The 21,682-nt window shown below is 42.8% G+C and overlaps 1 protein-coding gene across 7 annotated transcripts in view; it reads right to left on the reverse strand.

Annotated features, from left to right (window-relative positions):
• Nucleotides 1–10,700: 10,700 nt before the first annotated feature.
• The window catches only part of ulk4 (unc-51 like kinase 4), a 448,354-nt gene continuing 437,372 nt past the window's right edge, over nt 10,701–21,682 (reverse strand). For all 7 annotated transcript variants that reach the window (XM_068054427.1, XM_068054423.1, XM_068054428.1 and 4 more), the window contains 2 exons: nt 16,940–17,028; nt 10,701–11,510 (listed from right to left, as the gene is read on the reverse strand). In XM_068054427.1, coding sequence (XP_067910528.1) covers nt 11,450–11,510; nt 16,940–17,028 — 150 coding nt within the window. In that variant the 3' untranslated portion in view covers nt 10,701–11,449. The remainder of the gene's footprint in view (nt 11,511–16,939; nt 17,029–21,682) is intronic.

Genomic DNA, 21,682 nt, shown 5'->3' on the forward strand with positions numbered 1-21,682 from the left:
GAAATTATGTACTAAAGTTAAACGACAAACACTATTAAGTGGCAATTAAAATATAATTATAAAATGATTACAATTGCCCAGGTGCTCCACCAGGTAAAAATAACCTATTAAGTTCTCTCTGATACTTTTCCTAACACACTGAAGAAGAACTCAATAACAAGGCCAAAAAAGAACACAGTATTCCCCCCTTTGCATCTGACTGCACCACATTGAACCACTTAATGAAAATTACCCCTTGATAACAATGTTATACAATATTGCTCTTCAAAATTGTTCATTAAGTTCCCTGTCCTACTCCATCTGTTATCCTTGAGGACAGGAACAGATGGCTAAACCTATATCAACAATAACCTGTATTTATATAGTGCCTTTAACATCATAAAACATCCCAAGATGCTTTATAGGAGTGTAATAAAACAAAATTTGAGACCAAGCCACATAAGGGCAGCTTGGTCAAAGAGGTAGGTTTTAAGGAACGTCTTAAAGGAAGAAACATAGGTAGAGAGGCAGGGAGGGAATTCCAGAGCTTAGGACCTTGGCAGCTGTACCTTCAGCTGCCAATGGTGGAGCAAATAAAATTGAGGATAGAAACATAGAAAATAGAAGCAGGAGTAGGCCATTTGGCCCTTCGAGCCTGCTCCGCCATTCATTATGATCATGGCTGATCATCCAACTCAGTAGCCTGTTCCAGCTTTCGCCCCATACCCTTTGATCCCTTTAGACTCAAGAGCTATATCTAACACCTTTTTGAAAACATTCAGTGTTTTGGTCTCAACTGCTTTCTGTGGTAGCAAATTCCACAGGCTCACCATTCTCTGGGTGAAGAAATTTCTCCTCATCTCATGAAAGGTTTAACCCATATCCTTAGGCTATGACTCCTGGTTCTAGACTCCCTCACCATCGGGAACATCCTTTCTGCATCTACCCTGTCAAATCCTGTTAGAATTTTATAGGTTTCTCTGAGATCCCCCCTCACACTTCTGAACTCCAGCGAATATAATCCTAACCGACTCAATCTCTCCTCATATATCAGTCCCGCCATCCCAGGAATCAGTCTGGTAAACCTTCGCTGCGCTCCCTCTATAGCAAGAACATCTTTCCTCAGATAAGGAGACCACAACTGCACACAATATTCCAGATGTGGCCTCACCAAGGCCCAGTATAACTGCAGCAAGACATCCCTGCTTCTGTACTCGAATCCTCTCGCTATGAAGGCCAACATACCATTTGCCTTTTTTACTACCTGTTGCACCTGCATGCTTACCTTTAGTGACTGGTGTACGAGAACACCCAGTTCTCGCTGCATATTCCTCTCTCAGTTTATAGCCGTTCAGATAATAATCTGCCTTCCTGTTTTTGCTACCAAAGTGGATAACCTCACATTTATCCACATTATACTGCATCTGCCATGCATTAGCCCACTCACTCAACTTGTCCAAATCACCTTGAAGCCTCTGCATCCTCTTCACAACTCACCCTCCCACCCAGTTTTGTGTTATCTGCAAATTTGGAGATACTACATTTAGTTCCCTCATCTAAATCATTAATGTATATTGTGAATAGCTGGGGTCCTAGCACCGATCCCTGCGGTACTCCACTAGTCACTGCCTGCCATTCGGAAAAAGACCCATTTATCCCTACTCTTTGTTTCCTGTCCGCCAACCAATTTTCTGTCCATCGCAATACACTACCCCCAATCCCATGCGCTTTAATTTTACATGCTAATCTCTTATGTGGGACTTTGTCAAAAGCCTTCTGAAAGTCCAAATAAACCACACCCACTGGCTGTCCCTCATCAACTCTACCAGTTGCATCCTCGAAGAATTCTAGTAGATTTGTCAAGCATGATTTCCCTTTCATAAATCCATGCTGACTCTGTCCAATTCTACCACTGTTCTCCAAGTGCTCTGCTATAAAATCTTTGATAATGGACTCTAGAATTTTCCCCACTACCAACATCAGGCTGACTGGTCTATAATTCCCTGCTTTCTCTCTACCTCCCTTTTTAAATAGTGGGGTTACATTAGCTACCCTCCAATCTGTAGGAACTGTTCCAGAGTCTATAGAATCTTGGAAGATGATCACCAATGCATCCACTATTTCTAGGGCCACTTCCTTAAATACTCTGGGATGCATACCATCAGGCCCTGGGGATTTATCGACCTTCAATCCCATCAATTTCCCCAACACCATTTCTCTACTAATACTAATTTCTTTCAATTCCTCTCTCTCACTAAGCCCTGTGTTCCCCAACATTTCTGGTATGATATTTGTGTCCTCCTTTGTGAAGACAGAACCAAAGTATGCATTTAGTTGGTCAGCCATTTCTTTATTCCCCTGTTACTGAATGTAAGGGACCTACATTTGTCTTCACCAATCTTTTTCTCTTCACATACCTATAGAAACTTTTACAGTCAGTTTTTAAGTTCCCCGCAAGCTTGATCTCATACTCTATTTTCCCCTTCTTAATCAATCCCTTGGTCCTCCTTTGCCGAATTCTAACCTGCTCCCAATCCTCAGGTCTGTTGTTTTTCTTGGCAAATTTATATGCCTTTTCCTTGGATCTAATGCTATCTCTAATTTCCCTTGTAAGCCATGGTTTGGCTACCTTTCCCGTTTTACTTTTGCGCCAGATAGGGATAAACCATTGTTGCAGTTCATCCATGCGCTCTTTAAATGTTTGCCATTGCCTATCCACTGTCATCCCTTTAAGTAACATTTCCCAATCTGTCATAGCCAACTCGCACCTCATACCTTCGTAGTTTCCTTTACTAAGATTCAGGACCCTTGTCTCAGAATCAACTACGTCACTCTCATTACACAATACCCAGTCTAGGGTGGCCTGTTCTCTAGTTGGTTCCTCAACGTATTGGTCCAGAAAACCATCCCATATACACTCCAAGAATTCCTCCTCTACTGTATTGTGACTAATTTGATTTGCCCAATCTATATGCAGATTAAAATCACCCATAATTACAGATGTTCCTTTATCGCATGCATCTCTAATTTCCTGCTCAAGAGGCCAGAATTAGAGGAGCGCAGATACCTCGGAGGGTTGTGGGGCTGGATGAGATGACAGAGATAGGAAAGGGCAAGGCCATGGAGGGATTTGAAAATAAGCATGAGAATTTTAAAATTAAGATGTCGTTTGACCAAGAGCAGACATAGGTCAGTGAGCACAGGGGTGATAGTTGAACGGGACATGGTGCGAGTTAGGACATGGACAGCAGAGTTTTGGATGATGATTATGATTATGGAGGATAGAATGTGGGAGGCCGGCTAGAAGTGCTTTGGAAAAGTCAAGTTGGGAGGTAACAAAGGCATGGATGAGGGATTCAGCAGCAGATGAGCTGAGGCAGGGGCAAAGTCAGGTGATGTTAGAGTTGGAAACACACGGTCTTAGTGATGATGTGGATATGTGGTCAGAAGCTCATCTCGAGATCAAATATGACACCAAGGTTGTGAACAGTTCAACCTCAGACAGTTGCCGGGAGCAAGTTGGAATTGGTAGCTCGGCAATGGAGTTTGTAGTGGGGACTGAAGACAAAACAATAAAACAGTAGTTTGGCTTTAGCTGGTGTAGTGTGTTCAATTCTGGGCACCACCCTTTCGGAAGGATGTGTAGGCTTTGTAGAGAGTACAGAAGAGGTTTACGAGGGTTTCAGGAATGGGGGATTACAATTATGTGGATGGACTGGAGAAATTGGGGTTGTTCTTAAAGCAGGGGAGGCTAAGAGGAGATTTGATAGAGCTGATAAAAATCACAAATCCAATTTAGATAGAATAAATACAGAGAAATTGTTTCCAATGACTGAAGGGTCAATAACCAGAGGTATAGATTTAAGGCAAATTTTTTAAAAGTGCTGGAAATACTCAGATCAGGCAGAATTCTTCTGATGAAAGGTTACAGACCTGAAACGTGAACTTTGCTTCTCTCTCTACAGTATTTCCAGCACTTTGTTTTTTTTCTGATTTCCAGCATCTGCAGTACTTTGCTTTTATTATAGATTTAAGGTGATTGGCAAAAGAAGCAGGGGCAACATGAAGAAAAGCGTTATAACAAAACGAGTGGTTAGGATTTGGAATGCACTGTCTGATAGGGCGGTGAAAACAGATTCAATATTCGCTTTCAAAAGGGAATGAGATAAATATTTGAAGAAAACAATTGCAGGGATATGGGGAAATGGTCAAGGAGGGGGAATAACTGGATGGCTCTTCGAAAGATCCAACACAGAGTCAATGGGACGAATCAGCTCCTTCTGTGCTGTACTGTTCTATGATTCTATGTCAAGGGGTCAAATTTGAGTTAAGGCAATGCTCTAGCTGCTCAAACTATTTCAGCTCCCTCCTCTTGCTCCTTGACAGACAAATGCACATCCAATTTTTGGTACCCAACTATTTTCACAGAATCTTGTGAAACCTTTCCAGTTCTGATTCATTGCCAGTATCCAAACGGGATTCAGAGTTAGCAATTATGTCTAAATTCTCAGTGGATGCACATGTATGTTATTCCTGCAATTTATCTGTAATACTTCTGTAGCGTTAGAATAAAAGCATTTTTAGGAATTTCTTGAATTAATTATTTGGATCCCCCTATGTAAACTAACTTGATCCCTGTAATTTAAGTAGTTACTAATACTATCTGCTATCCTACATTCCCCGGTCCCAGTGAACTACACATTATGATATTCCTGATTCTAATTAGTTTAAATACTTCATAAAGGCACTGTCTACATTCTGAGCCAGTCTGCTAGCCCCCAGTCTATCAGATGACTCTCACCCTCTGAAAAATTGACCCTCCTCAGCAAACAGCCTCTGGTTATTTACAAACACACACTTTCCTCTTGAGTTCATCTTGAGCCAATAATTGAAACCAATGATCATGCTATTCCTTTCCAGCAAATCTTCCAATTACTGTCAACAATCCAGAGACCACTAATTTATCTCCTTTCTCCTTAAATTTGATTATTCCCCTGCAATTGTACTATTAAGACAGATTTCTTATTCATTTGCACCAATGTGTCAAGCAATTATAATTCCCTTAATTTTTCCCCTTATCAAACTATCTAACATACATCCTTAATCCTAACTCTCAAAAATCACTTAATTGTCCTAATGAAATTTCTAACCTCTGAAAACAGATGCGAGGAAATTTGTGCTGCCTGCAGTTTCATATGATTGCTGTGTGCAGCCAGCTCTACCTGGGCTGCTCGGTGGCTTCACGCATCAGCAGGGGGCCTGATATCGGGAGTGGCTAGCGCTAATTAAAGGCAGCCTACATCTCTTAAAGGGGAGGTGTGTTGTGGCTGCAAGAAATTGGAGGGGGGAGGGAGGAATCATATAAAAGCTGCTTCAGTGCTCTGATACGTTCAGCAATGGCAGCTATTCAACTATGACAGTCATATCACCCAAACATATTGCATGACACTCACTAACACACTTCCCTCTTTCTTGCAGGTGAAGGTGGCATATAACAGCAGACAGCAGAAACGAACTGGAGGGGACAAGCTCACCTGTATGTTTCAACAACCATGGAGGAGACAGTACTGGCCATCATGGGAAGGGCATCACTGAGGTCGTGGCCACTGGTGAAGCTGAAATGATTGACGATGAGGTATCTGCTTACCTACTCCTCCTCCTCTCATCCCATTTCCCCCTCTCTCCTCAACAATGTTCACTCTAAGCTACGCAGCCCAAAAGTTCCCTGCAGGCTGTCTGCAAGTCGGCTCCTATAAGTTACTGTTACTGCGCAAAAACATTTAAAGGGGACATGCACTTAAGTAAACTGTCCGCGTACTCCAAAAAAAATTAGAGGGTACATTGCTTTTCAATCTCTTCTGACTTAGAAGCTGAAGATGGTGTCAGCACACATTTCTCCTCTTACCTCACAATTCAACCCTGGTCCCTTTTCATTTCAGATACACAAGAACTGGAACCTTCCCAGTCAGTAGAGGAAGAGGACTGAAGATTAAGAGACACTATCACTTGATCTTGCCCTCAAAGCCACTACCTCAGATACTTTTTAAAAATTCTTTCATGAGATGTGAGCATCACTGGCAAGGCCAGCATTTATTGCCCATCCCTAATTGCTCCTGAGAAGGTGGTGGTGACCTGTTTTCTTGAACCTCTGCAGTCCATGTAGGGTAGGTACACCCACAGTGCTGTTAGGGAGGGAGTTCCAGGATTTTGACCCAGCAACAATGAAGGAATGGCGATATAGTTCCAAGTCAGTATAGTGTGTGACTTGGAGGGGAACTTGCAGGTGGTGGTGTTCCCATGCCTCTGCTGCCCTTGTTCTACTAGTGTCCTTCTAGGTGGTAGAGGTCGCAAATTTGGAAAGTGGCTTGGTGAGTTGCTGCAGTGTATCTTGTATACGGTACACACTGCTGCCACTGTGCAGCGGTGGTGGACAGACTGAATGCTTAAGGTGATGAGTGGGGTGCTGATCAAACAGGCTGCTTTGTCCTGGATAGTATCAAGCTTCTTGAGTGTTGGAGCTGCACTCATCCAAGCAAGGGGAAAGTATTCCAGCACACTCCTGACTTGTGCCATGTGTGGACAGGGTCTGGGGAGTCAGGAGGTGAGTTACTCGCATTGATACTGCATGTATTTTAGAGACTAGGCTAGAGGAGGGACACCAAGCACAGGTGCACAGGAGCCAGGACAGAGGGCAAGGATAGCACAGGTGTCAGCTCATCGGAGGTGAGATTGCAGCCTAGTTTTGTTGCAGAAGACTCAAATGAGGACTTTGATGGGCCAGACTGCAGAAGGCGGCTGTTGAATGTACATAACCAAATGCTTGGCACACTGGAAAGCCTGCCAGAAAGCCTGTGCTCAATGCCAAGGAGCATGGTGGTCTCCAGTGCCAACCTGGCACAGGGCTTTGCGCAGAGCTTAGAGCTCATCCTTTCCAACATGGAAGAGGCAGCCCCCTCCATCAGCATATCTGTGGAAAACATCATGATGCAGTGTCTGGTGGCTGATGTCACAGCCTCTAGTGCAGCCCATCAGCTTCCATCAAAGGTCTGAGTGCTGCACTAGAAGCTCAGACAGCTGCCATCATGGCTTTGGATACCATTTTGCAAAGGGGCTTCCAGACTATCACAGACATCAATCTGTTTTTCAAGAGATCAGTGAAGCGAAGACTTCGCAAGCATTGTTTCTCACTGAAGTTGAGGTAAGGGAATTGCTCCCTAAAGACCCTTGTCAGATATGGCTCCCTGCTAAAAGCCGTTCTCCCCCTCCTCCTAACAGCTTGTCCTGCTCTTTGTGGCCTCTCATCATTTTCTCAGTGATGCTTAATTCCAAGAGGAAGGTCACCCATGTCAGGAAGCAACTTCTTTCAGCATAAGCTTATAAATCAACAAAAAAGTACTTCAGCACCAGTCATACCACTCCCTGTAGACGACTGAAACTTTAGGCAAGTACAGGAATGCATACAATTGCATCAGCAGTCAGAAGAAATAATCCAGCAACCAACCTGTAGGTAGCTGATTATCCTTTTAAATAGTGTTGGTGAGGGGGTCTACATACCGTTTAATGTCATGTTCAGCTGTGCGAGGTTAAGATAGGGCTTAGGCTGGAGCGTAGAGCTCGAAAATGGCAGCACTGGGGTCAAATTTGTGTTGCACATGGGTTGAAGACGTAATCTGCCTGCTCAGTATGCTGCAGGCAGTCACTAGGTATACACTTGCAAACCCCTTTATCATGATGGCGTCCAGCACACTTCCTGTTAGAAGCGCACGTGCTAAAGCCTGGCTACCTGACCTGAACCCGACCAAAACCAACTACATGTGTCGGGTTTGGGTGGGGTCAGGTCTATATTCTGTGTCCAGCATTCGGGCCTGGGTCAGGTTGAGCTGGACTACTGTTTTGTTTTGTATTGTTTTCTTTTTAATTTACGTTTTGATGTGATTTTTTTTCTGTTTCAATAAAATGTTTGAAATTTTTGGGTCGGGCATGAAAAAGAATTAAAGGTCGTGGGCTCCAGTCAGGTTCGGGCTGGCTGTGGTTGGGTCAGGCCCAGGTCAGGTTTTAATTTTATACCCAAGCAAGCCTTTAGTGCACACTATTATCAAGCATTAGGAGGCCATGTAGTGCCTAAAAAAAGGGGTGCTACAGAGCCCAATTTCTCCTCAATAATTTTCATGCTCATACAGTAAAGACAAACATTTACCCACTTATCTTTTAATACACCTTCTACAATAGTTCTTCCACGAACAGCAGACTGGAATATAAATAACAGGTAGTAGTGCCTCCAGGTTAGCAGAAACACATTTAATGAGATGCTCATCTAAAGTTTCTCTGGAGGCAACAGGGTTGGCAGAAGTGCAGCCCAAAACGTTTTTTGCTTCTGGGAAGATTAAAGTCTCAGATCGCCCTTACAATCCAACAATGTTGTTTTCACATTGCTGTCCTTTATTGACCTTCCCTAGAGATTAGTGAAGTTCCATGACCAGAAAAGGAAAGTTGCAATCATGAATTAAAATTTGCATGTTTAAACTGTTTCATTATTGCCATTGCTGCTGTGGAATCTATCCACACTGTACATGGGGAGGACTTCATACCATTGGTAACACACATTGGGCTGTCAAGAAGAGATTCTGTAACAAAAAGGACATAAAATATGTCTGTGCAGTTGGTATTGCTGTTTATATAAAGCATAATAAAGTCAACTGTAACTGCTGTATGTTCCGTGTACAGAAGTGTGACTAATATCAACAATTTGCATTTATATAGCATCTCTAACATAGTAAAACCTCCCAAAGTGCATCACAGGAGCGTTATAAAACAAATTTGACACCAAGCCACAGGAGGAGATATTAGGAGAGATGACCAAAAGCATGGACAAAGAAGTAGGTTTTAAGGGGCATCTCAGAGGAGGGGAGAGGTCTAGAGAGATGAAGAGGTTTAAGGAGGGAATTCCAGAGTTTAGGGCCTCGGCAGCTGAAAGTAGGCTGCCAATGGTGGAGTGATTAAAATCGGGAATGCGCGAGGTCAGAATTTGGAAAGCGCAAAGATCTCAGAGGATTCTAGAGCTGGAGGAGATAGGGAGGGTCGAGGCCATGGGGGAATTTGTAAACTAGAATGAAAATTTTTAAATTGAGGTGTTGGCAGACCAAGAGCCAATGTAGATCAGCTAACACAGGAGTGATGGTTGAATGGGACTTGGTGCATGTTAGGATACGGGCAGCAGAGTTTTGGATGAGCTCAAGCTTATGCAGGGTGGAAGATGGGAGACCGGCCAGGTGAGCATTGCAATAGCCAAGTCTGGAGGCAACAGAGGTGTGGATGAGGGTTTCAGCAGCAGATAAGCTGAGGCAGGGGCAGAGTCAGGCAATGTTACCACTAAAAAGTAAACACAATTTCAAAGCAAAAAAGATGATTCGCATTCGGTACTGAAGAGAGCTTTCAACAACTTCACCAACCTACCCTATCAATTTTCAGCAAAATAACCTTATGTGGTAAAGTATTGCACTGCCTGAGGAAACAGGATACATCACATATTCCGAAGAAGGGTCACTGACCCGAAACGTTAACTCTGCTTCTCTTTCCACAGATGCTGCCAGACCTGCTGAGTGAATCCAGCATTTCTTGTTTTTGTTTCAGATTTCCAGCATCCGCAGTATTTTGCTTTTACATCACATATTCACCAGTTCTGAAGAAGGGTCACTGACTTGAAACGTTAACTCTGCTTCTCTTTCCACAGATGCTGCCAGACCTGCTGAGTATTTCCAGCATTTCTTGTTTTTAATTTCAGATTTCCAGCATCTGCAGTATTTTGCTTTTATTATATCACATATTAATCAGCCACAATAGCCAGAGTTTCCACAAGTTATACTTCCAGCAATTGCAATTTAATGGTGTTAATTGAGTAATTATATCATTAACAGTTCACTCAATCTAAACTCCTTGACCACCATCAATAAGACACCTCATATCAATTGCACTCTGTTCCCTGCACCATCAACTCGTTATCTTGCTGGCTATTCAGTGCTGATTCAGGCTTTCAGTTTCTGGCTTCACTTTTGTTTCCTAGTTTGATTGGCTTACTAAGTCAAAGCACAATGTTCAATTGGCCTAAAAATAGGTCATGGAAGCTAGTTTATAAGCCAATCAGTGACTGATTCAAAACAGAATGGTGGAGCCGCAGCAAATTGATGCCAACCTTATAATGTCATAAAAGGTCAAAGAATAGTTTATTATATAGGAATTAAATAATGTAAGAATGAGGGCAGGCAAAGAAAGATAGGTAGGCAGGAGTATTTTTCTTGCCAATTTTCTTCCTTCTCCAGGGGGTACTGTGTCCTTGAGGAGGGCGGAGTTCTGTGGAACCAGCCGTCCTCCAGTATCTTTCCCCCATGGCTTGGCAGCATTTCTGGTGGGTGGCATCATAGCTGAGCTTGGTCCTGTTTTCCTGTTTTCATCTGGTGCCAGCACAAGCACAGCATGGGTCACTGGATAATGAGCAGGAGTGAGATCCCTCGCTGATGTTCCCCCTCTCCCTTACCCAGCCTGGGTACCCCGGGACCAGCTGTAGCATCCACCTGCCCCAGGGGGTTCAGACAGCTCCAGGACAAACCAGTTCAGTATGGCTCAACATATCACTGTGCCAGTGAGGGAAGCAAAAGTAAAGATTTTTAATAGATTTTATTTAAAACTGAGTATCAATAGCATAAGATACAATGGCAATGTCCCCAAAACACATATATCCTCCTGACTTATTATTACTGGATTTGTTTCGGTGATACAGCATGAGTAGAAAACTTGATAAAATCGCTGGCCTCGGGAGTGAGCAGAGGATTCCTTGGAGCTGCCAGGACTCAACAAGCAATAAAATGTCTGCTTGAGACGGTGTAATTCTACAGCAATTGTTAAATAGCGGAATCACAGTAAAGCAGTTTAAAAATGATAAAGCCACTGTGATTATCTTAAAATTATCATTTTATTCATTTTTACAGAGTTATTAACTCTAGACTGTTCACAGAAGTACAGTGAAGAGCAATATTTTTCTAAACATCCAGAGAGTGAGGATCCACCCCAAGTTGTGCAGAGAGAAATTCACAGGTCCAAAGTGTCATAAATAATAGGAAAAATACACTACCAGAGTAGAAATGTCTTCAAAGTACAGGCTTAGAGCATCAGAGACCTACTGAGGAATACATAGGAAACACTGAATTCTATCATCATCATACTAAAACTATGTCATTTTAAAGGTGGTGAAAAGATTCTTTTTACCTGTTGTAAAGCAATGACTTTTTAAAATTATTTTTGCTGCTGTTTCTTTCTTTCCAATTTTGCAGCAGTTTGCTTGAAGGATTTGCTCTTGAATCAAGCCTTTCTTGTGCTCAAAGAAAACCAGTCAACATAAAGGTCAATGGACAAAACCCATTCCTCTTCAGTCCTAAGTGACAGTGCATAGTTGCGAGTTGTGGTCACTTCGTGTTCACTACCCAATGAGTTTCAGGATTTCCGAGGCCAAGGATGCAATGGCAATATCAGCATGGGAGCTGGAAGATACAGACAAAATACTGTAAATAACCGGAATAAATTCTACAGCCCTCACGACAGAATCAATAGATGTTTGGATAACTGCAAAGAAAAATTAAATGATTGAGTTGTAAGCTGTGAGGAGAACGCAAAGAGGCTGCAAAGGGATAAAGACAGGATCAGTCAGAATATAATGTGGAGAGGTGTGAAGTTATCCACTTTGGAAGGAAAAATAGAAAAGCTAAACATTTTTGAATTGCTGACAGACTGGGAAATGTTGGTATTTAGAGTTGGTATTTAACAGAAAGTTAAGATGCAGGTAACAAGGTAACAGCAAGAAATTAGGAAAGCAAATCATATCTTAGCCTTTAATACAAAAGCATTGAAGTACAAAAGTGAAGAAGTCTTACTGCATTTGTATAGGGCCTTAGTGAGAACATATCTGGAGTCTTGTGTACAGTTTTTGTCTCCTGATCTAAGAAAGATATACTAACCTTGATGGGAACAAAGGTTCACTAGACTGATTCTTGGGATGAGGGGATTGTTCTATGAGGAAAGAATGAGTAGACTGGGCCTATATTCCCTGGAATTTAGAAGAATCAGAGGCGATTCACTGAAACATATAACATTCTAAAGGGGCTCAAAAGGATAGATGCTGGGAGGATGTTTCTCCTGGCTAGAACTAGGAGTCATCATCTCAGAATAAGGGGTCAGTCATTTAGGACTGAGATGAAGGGAAACTTCTTCACGCAAAGGGTTGTGGATCTTTGGAATTCTCTGCCCTGTGGATGCTCAGTTGCTCAATATATTCAAGGCAGAGACTGATAGATTTTTGGATACTAAGGGAATTAAGGGATATGGGCTAGTACAGGTAGGTGGAATTGAGGTAGCTGATCGGCTACAATTGTACTGAGTGGAGGAGCAGGCTCAAAGAGCCGAATGGCCTACTCCTGCTCCTATTTCTTATGAGTTTGTAAGATTGCGGCACTGCCATATCTAGTACCCTTTGCACTCAGCCCGCAACCTCAATCGGCTTAGTTCCTCTCTTCAAGTGACTGGCTCCAACCACGGTTCACATCCATGGATGCTAGAAGCCATCAGGTGCCCTGTCTATGTGACATTCTGCACTTGTGAGCCTAGAAGATGAATTGATAGGCTATTCAACTGTGAGAGAATCATAGCCAACATCAGTCCTGTCCTTGCCTGATCCTCACACTGGCACAGTTTCTGGAAAGGGTTGCTGTGTATCCATCGGGAGTCTGAACCTCATCTATGTTATCCTCTACCAAGCTCAAGGGCCTTTATGACCAGTTGCACTGCCACTGTTGCCACAGTAGTCGTGATCAGCTAACTGAGCCCTATGGATCTTCCACTGCACTGGGAGATGGATTTAGCCCCCACTAAAAATAGAGTGAAATAATGCTAATTTTTAAACAAAATCACTCTCACGCCTGATTTATTCCATTCACAAGCAAGACCATCATTCAAACCCACTCATAATTTATTAGGTCTTAGAAGTTAAATCAGCTGGGTAATTGCATTACTTCCCATTGTGCATTCTCCATCTTTATGAAGCTGCTTTGCTTTCAGGAACATTTGTTTTTCAACAGCAGTTCCCCTGTTTTTATCAAGAAGATCTTATACCATTCTGCATTTATGCAAGAGGGCAAAGCTGTACAACAATATCAAATTCATGGAAGATAAAGAAATCTTTCTGAGCTCTGTCAGACCTTTTAAAGCATTTAGGTTGCCATCTGAGACATTGCTATAGTGTTGCAGTAATGAAGCAGCATGGTCAGCTATGCAATTACGGTTGGCGAGCAGTCACTAGCTTCACATATACTGCATATCTCCAGCAGGCAGGTAGGGCATACACCCTCCTTATTTATTGTCACCACAGTGAAAATGAAGAATTGGCAAGTTATGGTCACAACTCATTAGTGTTCAGTACAGCAGAATAAGAGAATGATTCTTTTGTGGGTTTGGGCTAAGGAAGCAGAAGTGTGTTTGCCATTGGATAAGGTACAATAATGAATAATAATGAATCCAGACCTGAACTAAGTTGGACCACTGAGGGAAGGGAGAAAAACACCTGTCTAGGTTTTCATGTCTCATCAATATCCGTGCCTCCTGGTGCAAACTGCATGTTGGCTGGGGACAGGATTGGGTACAATTTGTGATCCCCTCTATCGTTAAATGACTGGCAACACTCCTGGCTACTTGGACAAGGTATCAGAGAGCTAACAATGCCTGTGGAACTGTATCCCAATACAGATCTAGATGGCTTAATTTGTCTATGGAAAACATCACTGTATTGGAATGATGTCAATCTCTGATACTACTTGGTCTCATGGCCCAACTCCAGTTTGCAGGTCTCAGTTTAATTCATGAGAATAACCCTCAAAATAAGAACCTTCACCTGTTCTATTCATTTCCTGTGAGACCAGGCAGTGGTCCTTTGCTGTGTCACTTTTGCACTGTATTTTCACCTATCTTGCATTTTTGAATGTAAGTTTTGAAATGTTTTCTCTCAAATGCAGCTATTATGCAGCTAATAACAACTGCAGTATAAACCTGACAGATTCTCTACAGAAGACCTGTTTATATCAGTTGATGTAAACACTCTACTGATACCCATATAAATGTAGCTTTAGTAAGCCAAATCTAAGCTAACTGTATTTTGATATACCAGGCAGTGAATAACAATGGCATCCTACCATTCTGAGAAAGAAAATACCACAATGTATACTCATGAGGAAAGGGCCAACCGACCTAAAAAAAACTGTACTATTGGCATTTCAAGCACCTACGATTCTATAAACTTGAGCTTTGCTGCCCGTATCCTAACTCGCACAAGTCCTGTTCACCCATTACCATTGTGTTCACTGGCTGGCTCCTGGTGCGGCAACACCTCAATTCAATTTTAAGATTCTTATCCTCCTTTTCAAATCCCTCCATGGCCTCACCCCCTCTCTATCTCTGTAATATCCTCCAACACTACAACCCTCCGAGATCTCTGCGCTCCTCCAATTCTGGCCTCTTGAGCATCTGCGATATAAATCGCTCCATTATTGGTGGCCGTGCTTACAGCTACAAAGATCCAAAGCTCCAGAGTTCTCTCCCTAAACCTCTCCATCTCTCTCTCCTTCTTTAAGATGCTCCTTAAAACCTACCTTTTTGACCAAGCTTTTAGTCATTTCTCCTAATATTTATGTGGCTCAGTGTCAGGGTTAGATAACTCTCCTGTGATGAACCTTGGGACATTACTGGCGCTATGTAAATACAAGTTGTTGCTGCTGAAACAAAGGAGCCAAAGCTGACCTGTAAAGGTGGCCAATTGATGCACAAACCCCAGTCTCCACATAGTCTGCACTGAATAAGCACCAAACATAAAAGTGCCTTTTGAGGCAAAAAGATGCCAACAGTGGAGGAAAACAAAAATGCCTCGAATTCAATCTCAGCCACGGAAGTGTGGATTTAGAGGCTAAGCATGCCTTGTTTTTATTAAAAATGGGCTTTGCTACCTCTCTTCCTAGTTATGTGCAATGTACTACTCTAGCACTGCATTACCCAATTGAAAGGCTTCTCCTAGTGCTGCCCTTGAAGGTCCTTTACCTTATATTGTTTGGACCCTTGGGGAGTGATGCTCAAATGGCCTCCATTTGTATTGTATTGCTTTCCTTGTGCTACTACTCTTACTGCTTTAAGGGTCTTTTGGAGGCTGATTCTTGGGACAGAGAGACGTCATGGTTAAATTGCATGTTCTGTCAAGACACATGCAGAGAAGGTGGGCCTGGAATTTAGGTGGAGCAAAATAAGACCATGGCACAAGCATGCAGACATAAAGAGCTAGATGCATGCGACTAGTGGCAGGGCAGGAAGCACCTAATTCAACAGAAGATTGCAAAGCCTACACAAACCTGCAAGCTGTTTTAACTCTAGAGATTGACTTCTTTATATTTACAATGGTCATCAACAGCAGGAGACCTGCACATTTGCCACTGATAGCACTGTTACGACCAGGTGAGAAAGGGGTCTAGGGTTCCCTGTCAGCCTTCACCTGGTCCTACCATAACAGCATTTACTTTTTAACACACCGTTTTTTAAGTTCCCCCTTGTTCACTAACTTCCAATTATAAGGCAAAGAAACTATCCAAACAGCTTTTCTTAGGTTTAAAGAAAAAAGGTTGAACTTTATTAAACTTAAACTCTAATTTGGTTAACGCCTACGGATATGCAATACGCCCACGCTCGCATGCATACGCGATACACACATGCAGATACAGAAAAGAGCAGAAGAAGTAAAGTGGAAAAGTTTCAGGCAATATTTGAAGATGGTTTTGGTTACTGCTCTTCGAGCTCGCTGTAAAGTCCTTGATTGTAGGGAAGTCTTACTTTTCACTGGGGCCCAGTATTCTTCTTAAACCTTGTTCGATGTAGGAGACTTTTCTCTCTTGAAGTTCATGTATCCTCAGTGGTTTGGAGTTCCATGAGAAAGAGATGGGACCAGACAGACAGGAGAGGTTGTCTCACTCCAGGAGCAAACAGTCTTTCTTCCATTCAAACTCTTTGTACAACTCAGAAAAACCCAGGTTGCCAAGTAGGTTAGTCATGTGACTAGCTGGTCTGACCACATCTGTTTGTGGATTCTCTTGTCTTAGCCGACCCTGGAATGTCTCTTCTTACACACAATACCTGGTACTTAAGGTCCATTGTGGGTTAAATTGGAGCAGGGAATAGCCCCTTTGAACCTCCAAGCACTGTCTGTTCGTATGGAACTGTTTTTTCTAGCCACATTAACAACATTTCCTCACTCCAGCAATAGTTTAAAATCAATGTTCATATGACAAAATTAATATGCCTCATTCTTGGCAGGTGGGGGGGTCTACATGACAGCACTCACTCAAGTTAAGAGTGCCTAGAAGTGTACATTAAATAGTGGATGAGAGGAAGTTAGGCTAATTCACTCCTCTCTTTTCTTGTCCTCCTTCTGCGAAGTCGTTCAACTTTTGAGGCGCAACTGAGAACTCATTATGCAATGAATTTCTGTTTGTTAAGCATATAAACATTATTATGCCAACAGCATCCTTTGTGGGTTAAAAGTTATTTTCATGCACTCCTGGTACTTCAAAAACTTACCATTGCTTTTGGGGATATAAAAGGTAAACTCAAAAGAAGCAGACAGTAAGCTAGTACCTGGCTGTAAATGAAAGCAACAACTTTCAGAATCTTTCATCATGCAGCCCAACCCTGGCTTACACCAACAATTGATCAAAGCCTGTCCCAGGAAAAAAGCTGGAGGCTTTCAGAGGCTGGTTCAAATGCAGTCTTAATCCAGTAGGGAAGCACAGTAACATGATAGGTCTGTGGGTATTTGGTATATATATTAAAAAAAAGTTAGATGCTCAATCAAAGGCTTGGAAATTCCTTTAGGCCCGAGGGTTCTCACCTGGCAGCTTGAGCCAGCCTTTGTAGGCTTTCAATGAGAATGTCTCCTTCATTCTTGAGGCTTCCTGCATGTTTCTCATTACAGTTTACCTGACAAAAAAAAGGAAAACAATATTTGTCAGTATGAATGGGGAGCTTGGACATTCTGATAATTGCTGATTTGAGATCCATTCAAATGCATTGTGCAAAGAACATTTAAGGCCTAAAATTGTTGGGATCCCACTCCAGTCCCTAGAATTACAACAAGGTGGGGACCTTCCCGAATTATTTTAATGCTTTGAATAGGTGGTCCACACTGGGCAAGCTCAACAGAGTTAGTGTGTAAAGGGTAACACATTTGTAAGTGCGCTAAATCCCTTCTCCTCCTGCGGGAAGCAAAGGGGCTACAGTCAGAAGTTAATCGATTCCTCAGTCTTTTTATATCTGGAAGCATGGAAACCCATGCTTCATAGAATAGTACAACATAGAGAGAGGCCACATTTGCTCTCAGCAGGCATATCTTTCACTGGGCCAGACCTCCAGGAGTAGCCCGGGAATGTTTCCAAACAGCTGGCTGCAGAATGTGCCCAGTTCTCTTAGCATGACAGAATGATAGACTTGTGACTATGCAGATCTGTGATAATGCTGCTGGAGTAAGGGAGCCAGTTTGCTTAACGTAATCTTGGTGAGTTGGTCCTATGTCATTTCATGCCAAGACAGCCCTCTGCAGAAGTGAAGCTTGGCATAACTGCAAAGACTCAAACTGAACCTAAAAAGGAAGGCAATGGCCTTGGACATTGGTTTCCTGAAGCTACATGCACTATAACTCTGAAGATACCAGCGCCCATGTTTACACAGGAAAACTTGATGTCACCTTTAAAATAACCCCCAAATGTACAGTTTTCTGCACTTCACTCCCAAGAGTCCGAAACAATGTAGACGAGACCAAGAAGTAATTTAATTTGGTCATGGAAAGACCCAAATGGGAAGAGAACAATTGCACACCTCTGACAAATCTGTACTGCGAACTGAAAGTAAAACACAGTTAAGTAAAAATAGCTCCCACCAGAGTTCACAATAGTCAATGTGTAACAGCATGGTAACATGAAAGCAGCCAAGTGTTTATAGTAGCAGCTGAGTCTTAATGACAAGCCTACATGCCTCTGATATAAGAGGAGAGTGCTCACGATGTCTATGTGAAAAAACTACCAGATCAAAACCTTTCCAATTTCAGAGCTTCAGTGTTGAAAGTGTTGAATGTGATCTTGTTTGCAAAGTCATGCTGCCTCTTTTTAAATTGCATCACTGGATGGACACATGGCCTCAACCTGAGGTCCCAGTTTATATTACATTAGTAGCAGAGTCTCATATCTCTTCAGACGCAGCCCATAATCTAGGTTTAATACAACCTGTGTCGATGGATTGAAGGTAGGCCCTACATTTATACTGTTGGGCAGCTCCAGAGAAGTATTAAAAGTAATTTTGCACTTGTGCACCCCAACATTTTGGGATGGGACAGTAGAGATAGGAGTCAAGGAGCTTTTAGGCAAACACTGGCCTGTTTGGAGGAATTTAAATTGCGAATCCACTGCCAGCTTGTATTGTTATATGGATTACTGTGCCAGATGACTCCTAATCGGGATCCATTGCACATGATATTGAACTCAAGCTCTGATTATTTATGGGACTTCAGGGGCTGATATGATGTAAGAACTGCTCAAGGCAGACAACAATGGGAATGCAGCAGTGCCCTGGCATAGTTCGTACCAGTCTCTCTCCCAACCTCAAAAACAAAATTAAAATCTTACAGGGACAGCAGAAAAAAGCAGAGGTCATATTAATGCCCAAGACTCCATCCAAAATATGAGCACTGGAGATGTATAAACTTATACTTGCTTAATAGTTGCAACGGGAAGAAACCAGGAACACCAGGTAAATCCCAGTTTCCTTTTGAAGCATTAGGCATTAAATACCCAACTTTCCCAGTGTGCTGACAAAAGGTCACCAACTTGAAATGTTAACTGTTTTTCTCTCCACAGATGCTGCCTGATCTGCTGAGTGTTTCCAGCATTCTCAGTTTTAAAACAATTGTCTTCGCAGTGTTGTCAGACTATTGAACAATGTCAAACACGTCTAGTTACCTATAAAAGGAGGTTAATTCTGGGCAAATGCATCCATCACAAATACTATTTAAGTACTACATAAATGGAATGTTCTAGCACATTCCATGTCTAATAATTATATTCAAATTAAAGTGGTAACGATCCAGAATGCAACATTACACAGAATCACTTAACATATTCCCCATTGTTACTTGCAGGGAGTTTAATCTGCAATGGACTGACATGCTTAATCCAGTGCCAAACACCTGGTTTAGAAATGGACGGATAGACTCTTGTTAGGGGGAGGTTTGTTTCTTCTCAGTTCTTATCTGTAATAAGGAAGCTGGATGACTTCTATCTCCTCTAAGTAGAAGTGAGCAGATTTTCATTTATAATCAACATTTAAAAAGGCATCAACTTCATGAAAAATGTTTGGCCAATCTTTTGTTGTTTATTCCCATGTACATGCTTAGTATTGAAGTAAATGTCACCTGTGCATAGCTACTGACGATGCTGCATTAACATCTCACACTGAAGAGTGTCTGTAGAGACTCGTCGATAGGATTGCGGCTGCCTGCAACAAATTTGGTCTAACCATCAGCCTCAAGAAAACGAACATCATGGGACAGGACGTCAGAAATGCTCCATCCATCAATATTGGTACCACGCTCTGGAAGTGGTTCAAGAGTTCACCTACCTTGGCTCAACTATCACCAGTAACCTGTCTCTAGATGCAGAAATCAACAAGCGCATGGGAAAGGCTTCCACTGCTATGTCCAGACTGGCCAAGAGAGTGTGGGGAAATGGCGCACTGACACGGAACACAAAAGTCCGAGTGTATCAAGCCTGTGTCCTCAGTACCTTGCTCTACGGCAGCGAGGCCTGGACAATGTATGTCAGCCAAGAGCGACGTCTCAATTCATTCCATCTTCGCTGCCTCCGGAGAATCCTTGGCATCAGGTGGCAGGACCGTATCTCCAACACAGAAGTCCTCAAGGTGGCCAACATCCCCAGCTTATACACACTACTGAGCCAGCGGCTCTTGAGATGGCTTGGCCATGTGAGCCGCATGGAAGATGGCAGGATCCCCAAGGACACATTGTACAGCGAGCTCGTCACTGGTATCAGACCCACCGGCCGTCCATGTCTCCGCTTTAAAGATGTCTGCAAACGCGACATGAAGTCCTCTGACATTGATCACAAGTCGTGGGAGTCAGTTGCCAGCGATCGCCAGAGCTGGCGGGCAGCCATAAAGGCGGGGCTAAAGTGTGGCGAGTCAAAGAGACTTAGCAGTTGGCAGGAAAAAAGACAGAAGCGCAAGGGGAGAGCCAACTGTGTAACAGCCCCGACAACCAATTTTATCTGCTGCACCTGTGGAAGAGTCTGTCACTCTAGAATTGGCCTTTATAGCCACTCCAGGCGCTGCTTCACAAACCACTGACCACCTCCAGGCGCTTACCCATTGTCTCTCGAGATAAGGAGGCCAAAGAAGAAGAAGAAGAAAATGTCACCTGTGCATAGTTACTGCAATAGAAATCTTTACCAGAACAAAAAGATTTGCTCAGGCATTTTTCGTGGGAGGACACTGCCCCTTTAACTCACAGTCTGCATGTAGATGTGCCAATCCCCTTTCTTCATTGTCAGTCTTCTCTTCTTCCCTCTCCTGAGGATTTACTTTCTCCCCATCTTGTGCAACTGTCAATTTCCTTGTGAACAACACAAAGAATTGTTGTTAAGCTAATTAACATGTGGTCTGGTGAGCTGGGGTGCATCAGTCCACCGTCATCCTCTCCTTATCAGAGGAGGTCCAAACGGCTGCCGGGTAGCGATCAGAAGCAGGAACCTTGACTAATTGTCTCCTTTCTTAACCTATAGGCAGAGTTCAATTGTGTCACTGTGTGGCTGAGATCAGCCACTGAACACAGAATGGGGATCAAGTCTGGATCTTTCTACTCAGTTTGGTTTCTGCTTCACTGAGTATCCTCAACCATAAGGAATCAGGGGCGCTAGTGCAAGATCTTTTATTTGCATTACATACGTGGTTTTGTTGTACAGTTGCTACGTGAGCTATGACGACAATAGTTTTTTTTTCATTGTTTTTATTCGTTTCGTGGGATGTGGGCGTCACTGGCAAGGCTAAAATTTATTGCCCATCCCTAACTCCCTTTGAGAAGGTGGTGGTGAGCCACCACTGCAGTCCATGTGGTGAAGGTACATCCACAGCGCTGTTAGAAAGGGAGTTCCAGGATTTTGACTCAGCCACAGTGAAGCAGCGACAATATAAATCCGAGTGAGGATGGTATGTGACTTAGAGAGGAATTTACAGGTGGTTGTTGCTGAGCTTTTGATCTAATTTCTGCTCATTCTTTGCTTCAGCCGTTACTTCCTTTCTCTATTTGAAACCTGCCGATGCTGTAGCAGGATGTTTTAAAGTTAGAATTACACTTCCTGGGGAGGATTAGTATTTGGGAATATTACCTTTTGATCTCCAAATCCAGGTTTACGTGAAATTCCAACTTGTCTTTACTCTGTTTTTGGCAGTGAAACTTATACGACACATGCTCAGCCATCTTAGTATTGTAATGTACAACATTGGCCAGAACACCAGAGGTAACTCCCCTGCTCTGCTTTGAAGTAATGTCATGGGATCTTTTACTCCACCT

The sequence above is a fragment of the Heterodontus francisci genome, chromosome 2 (genome assembly GCF_036365525.1).
Source record: "Heterodontus francisci isolate sHetFra1 chromosome 2, sHetFra1.hap1, whole genome shotgun sequence".
In the NCBI taxonomy this organism is placed as follows: Eukaryota; Metazoa; Chordata; class Chondrichthyes; order Heterodontiformes; family Heterodontidae; genus Heterodontus; species Heterodontus francisci.